The sequence below is a fragment of the Mesoplodon mirus genome (assembly GCF_964341445.2).
Source record: "Mesoplodon mirus genome assembly, chromosome: 4".
Classification (NCBI taxonomy): Eukaryota; Metazoa; Chordata; class Mammalia; order Artiodactyla; family Ziphiidae; genus Mesoplodon; species Mesoplodon mirus.
The window spans coordinates 7497279-7511983 of record NC_138979.1 but is presented as its reverse complement, the minus strand read 5'-3'; the positions used below and the strand labels follow the sequence as shown (position 1 = coordinate 7511983).

Here is a 14705-nt window from a genome sequence, read left to right as displayed (position 1 = left end):
CACCAAGTCCTAGGCCAGCCCAGGAGAAGGCACCAACCTGGAACTAGGTATTGGGGATGGCGACAGAGAAGGGGAGGGATTGTCCAAAGTGTGTGAGAGGTTCAAGGGGGAGGGAGAAGTCACGTGACCCAGCTGCTACTGGGAGCCATTTCATCACCACCAAGGGAAACACACGTTGGTAAAGCCAAGGCCGTGGATGGCTAAGCAGAAAGATGGAAGACGCTAGATGCTCCATGGCTTCATTGAACTGCTGAATCAACCCATTTCAAAGCCACCCACCCTTGGGGCTTGTTTTTAAGCGACATGATACATTTACATAGTGTCTAAATTTAAGTTTTTCTGTTTCTTACAGCTAAAAGCACCCTAAGTGATACATGGAAGAGGAGGTTTGGGGGAAGGATAGTTCATTTTTGCACACATTGAATTTGAGATGACTGTGAGACCACCTGGAAATTTCCCAGGGGTAGGTAAGTCAGTCTGGATCACCCTTGTTAAAACATCTGTAATTCTTTTTTAATACTTCGGCGTAAACACTTTGAGTATCTGTATCCCCTGGACAGTGAGTTGCACTTGAAGTACTTCCGTGGCATCTTCGGGATCCCAGGTTCTTTCTTCCTACTCCACCATCTCAAGGTTATTTGCTTTTATCTACAAGTGTGTCCTCTCCCACTTACAGGATGGCTACAGCAGCACCAAGCATCCCATCCTTACCCAACAATGTCCAAAGGCCAAATTCCAGAACATTTTTCCTTGTGTTCCTTCTTGAGAGCAAAGAAAGTTTTGGAGGCTACACTCAGAGGTGCTTAGTTAGTATTTGAAGCACCCTATTCAGGTATCTACATCCAGAGATGACCACAGCAAATGTTCCACATGAGGCTAGCTAAATCTCAACTAGAGGATTTGTTATTGGCTTAAGAGATTTTGGAAATTATTTTTCCCTTGTGAAATGAATGGTATTCAAGGCCCTTGACTGACCAGAGTTTTTGCCTTTGTAAAATGAAGTATGAGAAGGTGGCCAGTTCAGAAGTCCAACTCCTTTATCATATCCTGGATCTTAAACCCCAGTTGGTCTTGGACCCACATCCAACAGAGGGCTCTTCACCCCATTTGACTCACGTGGCTGGCTGGTTTTGCCATTAGAATACTGTCACCTTCCTATGTATCATTCTGTTCATGCCAAGGGCTACTACGTAAAAGGACAAGAGCTAGGGAACTTCTTCCAGTGTTCAGGGAAGATGCCTCTTTTTGTGCCCTCTCGCCAACAGATGTTTGTACCCATGGCAGGATTCATGTGAGACTTTCTTTAGTGAAGCACATCACTGGGGAGCAAGTTGTGAGTGGGTAGACATGGAGCCTCCAGGCGCCTCTACTTGTTGGAGGCTACCACTGTTTACTGGACAATTCTGAATAGTCAGAATAACTCAGGTCAACTTGCAACACCACCACACCAAGATACCTCTCCCTACAGAGACTCAAGTATTATACATCCAGGTTAGGTGGGTCCTGGCGGAGACTCAGTCCAGAGACAGGCTTCCTGGAACCCTAGGAAAAGCCCTGGGATGGAGAGCCAGCTAGGAGAGCCATCACCTGACTATGCAGCAGAGTCTATTCAGTTGCTCTTCTTCCTTCCTTCCTGCTTCCTGTGTGTGTGTCTCCTAAAACATCCAGCTCAGTCAAAGAGGGTCAGAAAGCAGATATTACTGGTTAAGGGCATGTGCATTGATGTTCCTGTTCAAGAGCTTCCTTACACAAGATCTCACCCTTTTTGTAAAAAATTTATTTATATTTTATTTATTTATTTTTGGCTGCGTTGGGTCTTCATTGCTGCACGCAGGCTTTCTCTAGTTGCGGCAAGTGCGGGCTTCTCTTCGTTGGCAGTGCGCGGGCTTCTCATTGCGGTCACTTCTCTTTTTGCAGAACACAGGCTCTAGGCACACGGGTTTCAGTAGTTGTGGCTCACGGGCTCTAGAGCTCAGGCTCAGTAGTTGCGGCACATGGGCTTAGTTGCTCCGCGACATGTGGGATCTTCCCAGACCAGGGATCGAACCCGTGTCCCCTGTGTTGGAAGGTGGATTCTTAACCACTGTGCCACCGGGGAAGTCCCAAGATCTCACCATTTATTCGGCCTCTACATACATGATTTTTCTCACAGCCATTTTTCACAAGCAGGGGGTGGCCAGCACTTCCTGATGGCCAGCAACTTCCCAGGTCTAGTGCCTCCTTCCTTCCCCCTTAAGTCAGTACATCAGAAAGCAGATGAGGGAGAGTGATTTTTTCCAGCTTTACTGAAGAGTGATTGACAAACAGAAATTGTATATATTTCAGGTATGCAACGTAATGCGTGGATATCTGTATACATCGCGAAATGATTACCACAATTAGCTAACATGTGCATCATCTCACATAGTTACCTCTTTTTTTGTGTGTGGTAAGAACACTTGAGATCTACTCTCCTAGTGAATTTCAAGGATATAGTATGTTATTGTTAACTGTGGTCACCATGCTGTCCGTTAGGTCTCCAGAACTTATTCATCTAAAACTGAAAGTTTGTACCTTTGATAAACATCTCCCCTTTCCCCCACTACCCACAACCCCTGGCAACAATCACTCTGTTACTATGAGTTCAACATTTTTAGTTGAACTCCACACATAAGTGAGATCATGCAGTATTTGTCTTTCTGTGTCTAGCTTATTTCACTTAGCATAATGTTCTTTAGGTTTATCCATGTTGTCACAGACGACAGGATTTCCATGTTTTTAAGGCTGAATAATATTCCTGTGTGTATGCGTGTGTGTGTGTGTGTGTGTGTGTGTCACATTATCTTTATCCATTCATTCATTGACAGTTACTTGGGTTGTTTCCATGTCTTGGCTACTGTGAATAACCCCACTGTGATCATGGGGGTGCAGATATCTCTTCAAGGTAGTGATTTTATTTCCTTTGGATATATACCCAGAAGTGGAATTGCTGAATCATATGGTAGTTCTATTTTTAATTTTTTGAGGAACCACCATACTGTTTTCCATAATGGCTTACCAATTTACACTCCCATCAGCTGTGCATAAGGATTCTCTTTTCTCCACATCCTTGCCAATATTTATCTTTTGGCTTCTTGATAATAGCCATCCTAACAGGTATGAAGTGATATCTCATTGTGGTTTGCATTTCCTTGATGATTAGTGATATTAAACCTCTTTTCATGTACCTATTGGACATTTGTGTGTCTTCTTTGATGAAGTGTCTACAGGGCCTTTATCCATCTTAATTGGGTTATTTGGGGTTTTTTTGCTATTGAATTGTATGAGTTCCTTATATATTTTATGAGCCCCTTATCATATATATGATTTGCAAATATTTCCCCCCAATCTGTAGGCTGCCTTTTAATTTTGTTGATTGTTTCCTTTGCTGTGCATATGCTTTTTGTTTTGATATAGCCCCAATTGTTTATTTTTGCTTTTGTTGCCTGTGCTTTGATGTCAGATCCAAAAACTCATTGCCAAGGCCCATGTCAGGTGTTTCTCCCCTGTTTTCTTCTAGGAGATTTAAGGTTTCAGGTCTTACATTTAAGTCTTTAATTCATTTGGGGTTGGTCTCTGTGTTTGGTGTAAGATAAGGGTCCAATTTCATTCTTTTGCATGTAGATAGCCAGTTTTCCCAGCACCATTTATTGGAGAGACGGTCTTTTCCCCATTGAGTATCCTTGGTGGCTTTGGTGAAGATTACTTGGCCATATATAAGTGATTTTTTAAAAGAGATAACTTTAAATTGGCTCTAATTGTAGGTATACATATATCACATTTGAACTTTTTATAAGACTGTGTTGTTTTATATAAAAAATATAACAGTTGCCAGGGCTGTCATTTTCCATTTAACTGAATGTGGGATACCCACAAACCAGCTTCCCACAACAAAATCATAAACACTTCCCATAGCAGGTCCTGTGTCCTTTGTGGAGACTCCCTCTTCCTCTAATTGCCTCAAATTTCCAAACTCTCACCTCCCCTGGTGCAGAATTACCAAAGCGAGTGTGTCAACCTCATATTGGAAAAAGTGTTAACATGATGAGATCTACTTTCTTTGGAAAGGAGGAACTGTGAGTGCCAAACTAAAGGCAGTTCAGATCAGGTTAACACATGTCCTTGGCTAGAACAAAAGCCTTTAACTTCCCATGATTGACATAGCACATTCATTCAGCTAGTCCCTCTGGTTCCTGGAGCATATGAAATTTTAAAGTTTCCAGTATACTCAGCGAGTGAAATAGCAGATTTTTTTGATTAAAGGACAACTACATATTATATAATCAAGAGGATGGAAATCCTAACTCTACAGAAGCAGTCATTTTGGGAAAATGGGTCTTGGAATCTCCTTGGTGACCCTTTGGTTAGACACTCCCAGCCCATTGCCTATGAACAAATAAACCCTGCTCTTTTATTAACCACTGGTGAAAAGGAGGGCAAAGGATCAACTAGGTCATGGGCAGATTGCCAGGTTCTCTCTGATGTGCTAGAAATAGGTGTGGCTCAGAAATGGGCTGACCTCTTCCTTTTGTACCTCTCCCTCCAACATATCAACACCACCTTAGAAAATATATATAATTCTTATCTGAATTGTGAACGCAGGAGTAACCTCACTTGAGAACAATGCTTTAAAATTTGCTAAAATTATGCACTCAACTTTTATTTCTTAGCTTGGAACGTATATGCCCCTCAGCTCTAAATTGTCTGAAAATTTTGCATTTTTGCCATCATGTCGTCTTTTATGGATGGTCTCCAATAGTCAAAGTGGTTCGATGTAAAATTTGCATGGTTTTATGAGGACTATTTATTTTATTTCATTCTAAGAGAATCCAAGAAGCTGTCTCTGTCTTTTCCAGTTGGGATGCAACTGAATATCTGGATTGGAAAATTCCTGTCTGAGTACACTGGGTATATCATGCACTATCATGCCACTATGTTTAACATCTTTTGAAAGTAGAAACCTAGTGTAAGAAATTATCAGGGCTTAAAATGAATAGTATGGTATTCCCACCAGCTTGTTAAGATACCCTCCTTGTTGGTGTTGGCGTGTGTGTGTCGCGGGGGGCAGTTTGTGATTTTGCTAAGAGTATGAAAAGGAACTAGAAAACTAACATTTGATTGCTTGGGTCTGTAAGTTGCTTTCTATTAGAATTGCTTTTATGTCAAATTATCTGTCTAGCAGAAAGCTTTCTTAATAGGGTATTTTTTTTAATAGGTAGCCTAGAATTCTGTTCTCTTCTATTAGGGTCCATAGGAAAAAGAAGGGAAGATTTCATTCTAAAGAAATGCAGGAACACTATTTTGTACTGAAAAGTAGAAATGCAGCCTAGCACAGTTGCCCCTAATGATGCTTAAATAAAGGGAATACAGAGTTAGGGTGGGATGAGGGAGTGATAGATGTTTACATACAAGTTTACAATATGCTTCTAAGCAGCACTGCCCTCTACAGATGGTATTCCCAAGGCTTGATTTCAAGGCAACTTTAAGACATTGAAAATAAAATTAATTTGTTGAATGAGATCAGTTGCCTATGAAGATGAATATCTCCAAGAGTTTTTCTGTTAATAGGTATCCAGGAGCCTTTCCAACACCAAATTCCAATTAACGTGGCCAAGAGAGCATAGCTGGAATCTGATTCTAACCAAGGAAGCTGAAACCCACTTAATTAACTGTCCTAGGTCTTAACAGAGACTGTGCCAAGAAAAGAGGAAGGATGGGTGTGGAGCCTAGACAAGGAGAACAGAATTAACAGCTATTCAGTTATTGGCAACATGAGTTCTGTACAGCCCAAGAAATTCGTGCTTTGGTTGAATTGAGCTTCCCAGCCTGCTGCAAAGGTTACCCTTAGAGTGGAAATGGATCAGATGCCTCATTCCACTGAGTCTTAATTTCCCCATCAGTAGGAGGTGAGTTCAGAGAGGTAATGGGACATACTTTGTAAAGGACCTATGGGCTACTGTGAAGACTTGATTTTTATTCTGAGTGAATGAGAGAGCCATTGGAGGGTTTTGAGCTGAGAATTGATTGGGATTATCAGAAGCTAACATTGTAGAAGGATTAGCAGGATCAAATGAGCTAATCCACGTAAAGCATTTAGCACCACTAAACTATTAATAGTGCTCAGCAAGTGGTAATCATGTTTGTGATTACCATACTTAAGTGGTGCTATCAAAGTGGCTCCTCTTCACCAAGACTGAATCATGAAGAAATAGAAAATCTGAACAGACCTATTACTAGTAAGGAGATTGAACCAGAAACCAAAAACCTCCTAACAAAGAAAAGCCTTGGGCCAGATTCACTGGTGAATTTTACCAAACATGTAAAGAATTAACACCAAAAAAACAAAAAAGAATTAACACCAACCCTTCTCAAAAGCTTCCAAAAAATTGAAGAGAGCGGAACACTTCCTAACTCATTCTACGAGGCAAGCATTACCCTGATGTCCAAGTCAGACAAAGACACTACAAGAAAAGAAAACTAGAGATCAATATCCCTGATAACTATTGATGCAACAATCCTCAACAAAATGCTAGCAAACATAATTCCATAACATATTAAAAGGATTATACCATGACCAAGTGGGATTATACCATTTAATCCTGGTATACAAGGATGGTTCAACATACCAAAAAACTCAATCAATACAACAACATATTAACAGTATGAAGGGGGAAAATATGATCATATCAACTGATGCAGAAAAAGCATTGAGAAAATTTAATACCCTTTCATGACAAAAATACTCAACAAACTAGGAATAGAAGGAAATTACTTCATATAATAAAGGACATATATGAAAAACCCACAGTGTACTCAATGGTAGGATCATACTAAATGGTGAAAGACTGAAATCTTATCCTCTAAGATCAGGAACAAGACAAGGATGTTCGCTTTTGCCACTTCTATTGAACACAGTATTGCTGAATAGTATTGAAAGTTCCAGTCAGATCATTTAGACAAGAAAAAGAAATAAAAGGCATCCAAATTGGAAAGGAAGAAGTAAAATTATCTCTGTTCACAGATTATAATGATCTCATATGTATAAAATATAAAAATTCCACAGATATACACACACACAACTATTCAAACTAATAAATGTATTCAGCAAAATCACAGGATGAAAAACCTATGTACAAAAAAGGCAATTGCATTTCTACACACCAACAACGAAAGATCAGAAAAGGAAATTAAGAAAACAATTTCATTTTCAATAGCATCAAAAAGAATAAAATACCTAGGGATAAACATAACCTAGGAGACAAAAGACTTATATACTGAAAACTGCAAAACATTGCTGAAAGAAATTTTAAAAGGCACAAATAAATGGAAAGACAAACTGTATTCACGGATTAGAAGACCTAATGTTTTTAAGATGTCAGTACTATCCAAGCGATCTATAGATTCAATGTAATCCTTATCAAAATCCCAATAATTTTTTTGAAGAAATAGAAAAATCCATCCTAAAATTCATATGGAATCTCAAGGGACCCCAAATAGCCAAAACCGTCTTGAAAAAGAACAAAGTTGGAGGTCTCACATGTCCTGATTTCAAAACTTACTACAAACTACAGTAATCAAAACAGTGTGGTACTAGCATAAAGACAGACATATAGACCAGTGGAATAGAATAGAGGGCCCAGAAATAAACCCTCATATACATGGTCAAATGATTTTTCACAGGGATGCCATGAGCATTCAATGGGGAAAGGATAGTCTTTTCAACGTATGGTGTTGGGAAAATTGGATATCCATGTGCAAAAGAATGCATTTGGATCCTTAACTTATACCAGATATAAAAATTAACTCAAAAGACCTAAATGTACGAGCTAAGACTATAAAAGTTTAAGAAGAATACATAGAGAAAACTTCATGATATTAGATTTGGCAATGATTTCTTAAATATGACACAAAAAGCACAGGCAACAAAAGAATAAGTAGATACATTAGACTTCATCAAAATTAAAATTTGTGTATGTCAAATGACACTGTGAACAGAATGAAAAAGCAACCCACAGAATGGGAGAAAACATTTACAAATCATATATCTGACAAGGAATTAATAACCAGAATATATAAGGAACTCCTATAATTCAACAACATAAAATAACTCAATTTAAAAATGGACAAAGGCCTTGAATAGACATTTTTCCAAAGAATATAACAAATGGCCAATATGCACATGAAAAGATGCTCAATATCACTAATCATTAGGGAAATGCAGATCAAAACCACAGTGAGACACCACTTCATACCCAATAGAATGGCTATTATCAAAACAAACAAAACTTCAAAAAGCAACAAGTGGCAGCATGGATGTGGAGAAACTGGAACACTCGTGCATTGTTGGTGGGAATATAAAGTGGTACAACGACTGTAGAAAACAGTATGTCAGCTCCTCAAAAAAGCAAAGATAGATTTACCATATGATTCAGCAATTCTCCTTCTGGGTATATACTCAAAAGAATTGAAGACAAGGTTTTGAAGAGTTATTTGTATACCCATGTTCATAAAAGCAATAACAATTGCCAGAAGGTGGAAATGACCCAAGTGTTCATTGGTGGATGAATATGTAAACAAAATGTGGTATAAAATACAATGGAATATTATTCTGCCTTAAAAAGGAAGGACATTCTGACACATTTCAACATGGATGAACCTTGACAACATTATGCTAAGTGAAATAAGCTAGACACAAAAGGACAATACTGTGTGATTCCACTTAACATGAGGTACTTAGAGTAGTTAAATTCATAGGGACAGGAAGTAGAATGGTAGTTGCCAGGGAGTGGGAAGAGAGGCCAATGGGGAGTCAGTGTTTTATGGATACAGAGTTTGAGCTGGAAAAGATGAAAAAGGTTCTGGAGATGGATGGTAACGATGACTGCACAACAATGTGAAAGGAGTGACCACCTGAGCCTGTGATGCTGCGTCCAGACCATGATTTGCGTTTTGGGGATGTCTTGGTTACCACTTCTCTGTCTAGTAGCAAAGCCAGCCTGTTACAAAAAGCAGTGCAGTTAGCAACTGCACTACGGGCTCTGTTTCGCTTCCTTTTTGTAAAGTAGACTTTTAGTTAAAAAACCCAGGAATGATTTCCAGAACCACAGTTACTTTCTCTTCCTGTGTTAGGCTGGCTACTTTGTTGGCATAAGAACTAGATGAAGGGACTGCCCCGGTGGTCCAGTGGCAAAGCATCGCCTGCCAACACCGGGGATGCGGGTTCTGTCCCTGAAGATCCCACGTGCCGCGGTGCAGCTAAGCCCGCGCACCTCAACTAGAGAGAGAGAAGCCCTCACGCTGCAGTGAAGATCCCGCCTGCCGCAGCTAAGACCCGGCACAGCCAGCCATAAATGAATGAATGAATGAATGAATGAATGGACGAATAAATAAATAAATATTTTTTTAAAAAAAGAACTGGATGAAAACTTACCACTGCTATAGAAAGATTTTCTGAAACTTCCAAACTAACTCTGAAGCCCTTAGTTGCTTCTTGTGGGAGCTTTGCCTTTCTTACACTGCCAGATTTGTCAAGGGAGAGGGAGAGAGGAGAAAAATAGCACCATTCAGCTAGGAAGAAGGCAGTGTTGGGTCTGATGTGCAATGATAAAAGAATAAAGTAGAAATCCTTCTCCATCTATTCCAGCCCCTTTGTCTGCCCAAGGCTGAGATGGGAGTCTCTTCCATGTGCTCCTATGGTGTCCATTGCTGAGCCATAAGCCTTCTCGTACTGCACTGACACTGCCCAGTTACCAAACCGTATCTCCTACCAGAATGTAAGCAGCTTCACGGACTGTGTCTTTAAACTATCTTTGTTTCTCCAGGACTAGTGCTGTCCTGGCACAGATTAAGACCACAGTACTTCTTGGCTGAAGAAAAAAGAGTAAAGAGCCTACTGCTCTATTTCATTGCCTCTACGATCCCACCCATTATAAGACTTTTCCACTGCAAGACCACTAAGAAAGAAAAATATAATCAGAAGATAGCAGCAATTATAAGACACATTCCACTTTTAGGGTTGTTATCACCTTGATTTTCATCCTGGATCAGGGAAGAGACGACCACAAAAAGGTTGAAGACTAATTGGCATCACTTCAGAAATACAGATATGCGCTCGTCTATTTACACAAACGAAAACCTTTCCTCTTTAATTAGTTCACTTGGCCTCCCTATCTTGAGCTTTCCTGCTCAGACCAGATGTTGTTTCACATTTAAATGACTCACCCTCCTGTCTGAACCCCAGGAAACTAAAGACAGATACAGGGACTCATTTCTCAGCTATGATTATGTGCCGAGGCTGAGCTCTTAAAAAAAAAAGTATTATTCATTGCCTCTTCCAAGACAGCTTAAACGATGAGGATCAGTGCATCCAAAAGAGAAATATTTTGCCTCCAGGCAAGCTTGTAATAAAGAATCTTGTTCATCATCTTCTGAGAGGAAACATGTCATGACAAAATTACCAGGTAATGAAAAATCTGGGCAGTCCTATGGCACTTTTAATGGGAAGATCTCACAGCAATCCCACACTGTCATTCACAAAGCCTTGTCATCAGCAGGAGGCAAAGTAGAAAGCATCTCTTTCCGTAGTGTTATACACCATGAAACTAAGATAAAACAATGTTAAGCAAATTAATAAAAATAAAAGGTATGAATTCAGGTATGAATACTTGACTGTATATCCTCAAACATCATACAAATAATAATAATAAGCAGTAGAAGCATGCTATAATTCAGAGGATAGACTTTGGCATCAAACAGAACTGGGCTCCAATCCTGGGTCTACTACTTCCTCCCTCTGTGACCTTGGGCAAGTGTCTTACCCTCTCTGAGGGTCAGTGTCCTCATCTGTACAATGGGACTTGTAAGAATATGCACCTCACTGTAACCATGTAACGATAGGATACTCTATGTAAAGCGCTCAGGAGACTGGCTGGTATACAGCAAGTGCTCTGTGAATATCAGCTCCTCAAATCTGAACCAAAACAGATGCCCATTTACTACGCCCACAGGACTGCACACCCTGGCACTTAATTTTGCAGTGTTTACATTTCATCACTCCCAGTTTGGTCTTGTTCTCCTCCCTGCTCAGTTTGGGACCCAGAGTCCACTGCTGCGTTTGCTACCCCGTGGGGTCCTCTCTTCTTTGCCTCCCCCGACCCCACCTTCCTGCTGTTCCTTCTGTGACCATCCTCAGGCTGGGATGATTACAATGGCCTCTCAGCTCCAGTCTTCCCAAATCTAATCCAACCTACGGGACTCCACCTATTTATCTTCCCACAATGAAATCCCAAGCGTGACATTCCTCTGCTCAAAATTCTCAAAGCTTCCCCACTGCCTTCTCACCACAGTTTTCAAACCACTTTTGGCCTCAGTTTACCTTTCCAGATGTCGCTCCAACTTAGCCAATCAGATGTACCTGCCTATCCCTATGCTGCATTCCCCTACATTCAAGCTTTTGTTCATACAGTTTCCTTTTATTGCAAGGTCCTCCCCTTCATCTCTGCCTTTAAAAATCCTAACCCTCCTTCTAGACCAAGCTCAAATTCCACCTCCCCTGCAATGTTCCTTTCCAGACCTTCCAACCTCCTTTGAAACGTCCTATGTGTATTTCTCTTTGAGACACTTATATTCAGATTTGCATTAGGGCTGGTTCCATCATAACGCCTGCCTCACCTCTGTGGTCTATCCTTGGCTTTGTTCATACCAAGCGGACAACAAGTATGGATGTTACCCTGCTGCGTTTAATTGGTTATATTTGAATACACTTATTTACCTTGAACCCCTGTGTCACATATGCCACTAACACAGAAAGATAAAATCAAATCAACTCTCGTACTTGCTGCCATGTTTAGCAACATAGGGTGGGTCCTGGGTTGCTGGAATCTCTACCCAAAAGAAACTCTTCCAGCCCATTAAAATAGTGCATCATTTGTTCCTTTAACTAACGCAACAGATATAATCTTAGCCATGCCATCCACTAAGCTAACTATGGTACTACTACAAATGTCTTATTCTGGATGTGGGTATAAACTGAAAATTGAACAAGAAATATTTGGGGTTCTGTTTGTTTTGGATTTTGATTTAGAAAAAAAAAATTACAGTTCTTGCTATAACAGAGGGCTTGGTGAAATCCTCGGTCCAGTCTCAGAATAGAAGGATGTAGACAGTAGGGCTGAGCTTCAATCATTTAATATAAGCCTGTTGAATGTCAAGTGAAACTATTTTTAAAATCCCGTTTTAATCCTATGTTCACTGTTTGGCAGTTTTCATTGCTTAATGAGACTTCTTGCGTTCAAATCAGCAAGTCAGACGAAAAGCGATTTGTTAAACTAGATAGAAAAAATAATCTTAAAAAATCAGAATATCTTAGTAGTGGATCCCCAAAGACTTCTCGGTGTTTTCAATCTGGTCCTAAGCTACATGGCCAGAAATACAACCCCAGAATGCTCAAGGGGTGTCTCTGGAAAACCATTCAAGAAACCCCGCCTCTACACTGTCTCCCAAATTGAGATTACCAGGAACTTTGAAATGATTTTGTAGCTCAATCCAATCAGAATATTCGACTTGAGGATATGGGGAGGGGGAAGGGTAAGCTGGGACAAAGTGAGAGAGTGGCATGGACATATATACACTACCAAACGTAAAATAGATAGCTAGTGGGAAGCAGCCGCATGGCACAGGGAGATCAGCTCGGTGCTTTGTGACCACCTAGAGGGGTGGGATAGGGAGGGTGGGAGGGAGGGCATATGGGGATATATGTATATGTATAACTGATTCACTTTGTTATACAGCAGAAACTAACACACCATTGTAAAGCAATTATACTCCAATAAAGATGTTAAAACAAACAAACAAACAAAAAAAAAAAAAAAAAACAGTTAAAATCCAGTAATTCCAGAAACAGGAAAGTAGATATATAAATAACTCAAGATGCTGCCTTTTAAGAGCAACAGCACCATTTTTTTCAAATAACTCCCTCTCCTGCCTGTAAGTCTCAGAAAACGATCACAGAAACATCCCCATTATGAATAGGTTTATAGGCCAGTTCCTTTCTTAACTGCTATGCGTTCAGTGATCGTCCTTTCCAAATTTTCCCAAATATCATGTGATTCATTTTAAGTAGAGGCAATTTCTTAAATTCTGTAATCAAACCTTTCGTATTGTGGATCTTCATATAGATAAATTCACAAACCAGTAAAAATGTTTAAATGCTTTTCCAGACTCTATTTCTCCTCATCTTGTGTTGAGACCCTGCTGGCTCTGGAGCACCATGGGCAGGTAAAGGTCAATGTTGGCCATTGCCAAGGCCCTGGTGCTTATTGTCATGGCCTCCGTCCTCATCCTTTGAGAACCTTATGAGAATTTAAAAGGCTTTACACACTTCCTCTCACTAGTAAGAGCTCCCCCAGTGTCTCACTCACTCATAACGCTAAACAAGCTGGTTTCCTGAAGACACTCACCAAACACTGGACGCTCCCCCAACACCACTCCTTCTACAGTAACACCGGGAACACTCACCGCTGGCGTTTCAATAATTGATGGTCTGGGAATAGAAGTCTGAAAAGTAACTGCTTCACAGTCCGATGCCCCATCTAGAGACCTGGGCAAATCTACAGGGGTCTCCGCAGGCTGGACAGCGGTGTGGTTACTTGAATTCCGGTTCGCACTGCCATTTCTCTCTGAATGGTTGCGGGAATCTTGCCTTTTCTCTGGAGTTCCTTCTTCCCTTCGTGGGTGACTTGGGTGTCGGCCCGCTTTGGCCTTGGGTTGGACAAAGACGGTGGAAGGGGTATCGGCTGCGCTGGGCTGATCAAAGGGAGCAGTCTCCCTTGTGTCCCCAAAACAAGCAAGCAGAGCTGAGCACGGGAATGGATGCATCCTTCTAGATGGAGATTTCAGTCTTTCAGCCAGCCTTGCCTTCCACCTGGACATGACCTGCAGCAAAACATTACAAAGTTCAAAGGGGGAAAGAAAATTTTCCAGGGATTCTGATCACTTCCATAGTAGGTGGCTGTTTCCTTGCCTGAAGAGAAGGACCTTTAGTGGCTGCCACCAAATAGAAGATTAGGAGATGGCCAGGCCACCCTCCCCGAGAGTCACTCGGCAGCCAACCCCCCTTCGGAAGCATCCATTCCCGGCGATTTCACGCTCTTCCTTCCTTGGTGCTGTCAGTGGCTAAAGAAAGCTGTCTGTGAGGCATGTGGTTGACTTGGGTTACAGTCCCCAGGCGGGGCAGACACTTCAGTGTAAGGTAGTGCCAAGTCAATGGACAGCTGCTTCAGATTACCTTGGAGGCATAAAGATAATGTAGCTGATAGCATCCACCATAATAGCTTCAGCCCGTGTATCAATAACATCACAACAGCCGCATAACCTTCTTCGGTTACCCCCTTCAAATATTTATTCCCCCCAACAAAACAAAAACCACCCAGTTATGCGTCACAAATGAAGACCCACAAGAGGGTCCTCGACCCTGGAAGCTGTTTCATTATTAAAATAGGAGGCCGACTTGAATCTTGTCTGGAGAGATCCATGTTTGGGTCTGATGTCCCAAGAACTTTTCTCGATCTTTCCTGGATCTTCTCCCAAACAAACTTCCTGGCTTCAGGATCCATACTGTCGCCTGGTAACTACAAATAAGTCTTTGTTAATTTGGTTTTTACTTTCCATGCTAAGTCCTTTATTAATTT

The 14705-nt window shown here is 40.9% G+C and overlaps 1 protein-coding gene across 1 annotated transcript in view; it reads right to left on the bottom strand.

Annotated features, from left to right (window-relative positions):
• Positions 1–13947, bottom strand: part of FAM107B (family with sequence similarity 107 member B) — a gene marked incomplete at its 5' end in the record, with an annotated part of 222425 nt that extends 208478 nt beyond the window's left edge. Inside the window, one exon of the mRNA XM_082617707.1 lies at positions 13534–13947. Coding sequence (XP_082473833.1) covers positions 13534–13947 — 414 coding nt within the window. The remainder of the gene's footprint in view (positions 1–13533) is intronic.
• Between the last annotated feature and the right edge of the window lie 758 nt (positions 13948–14705).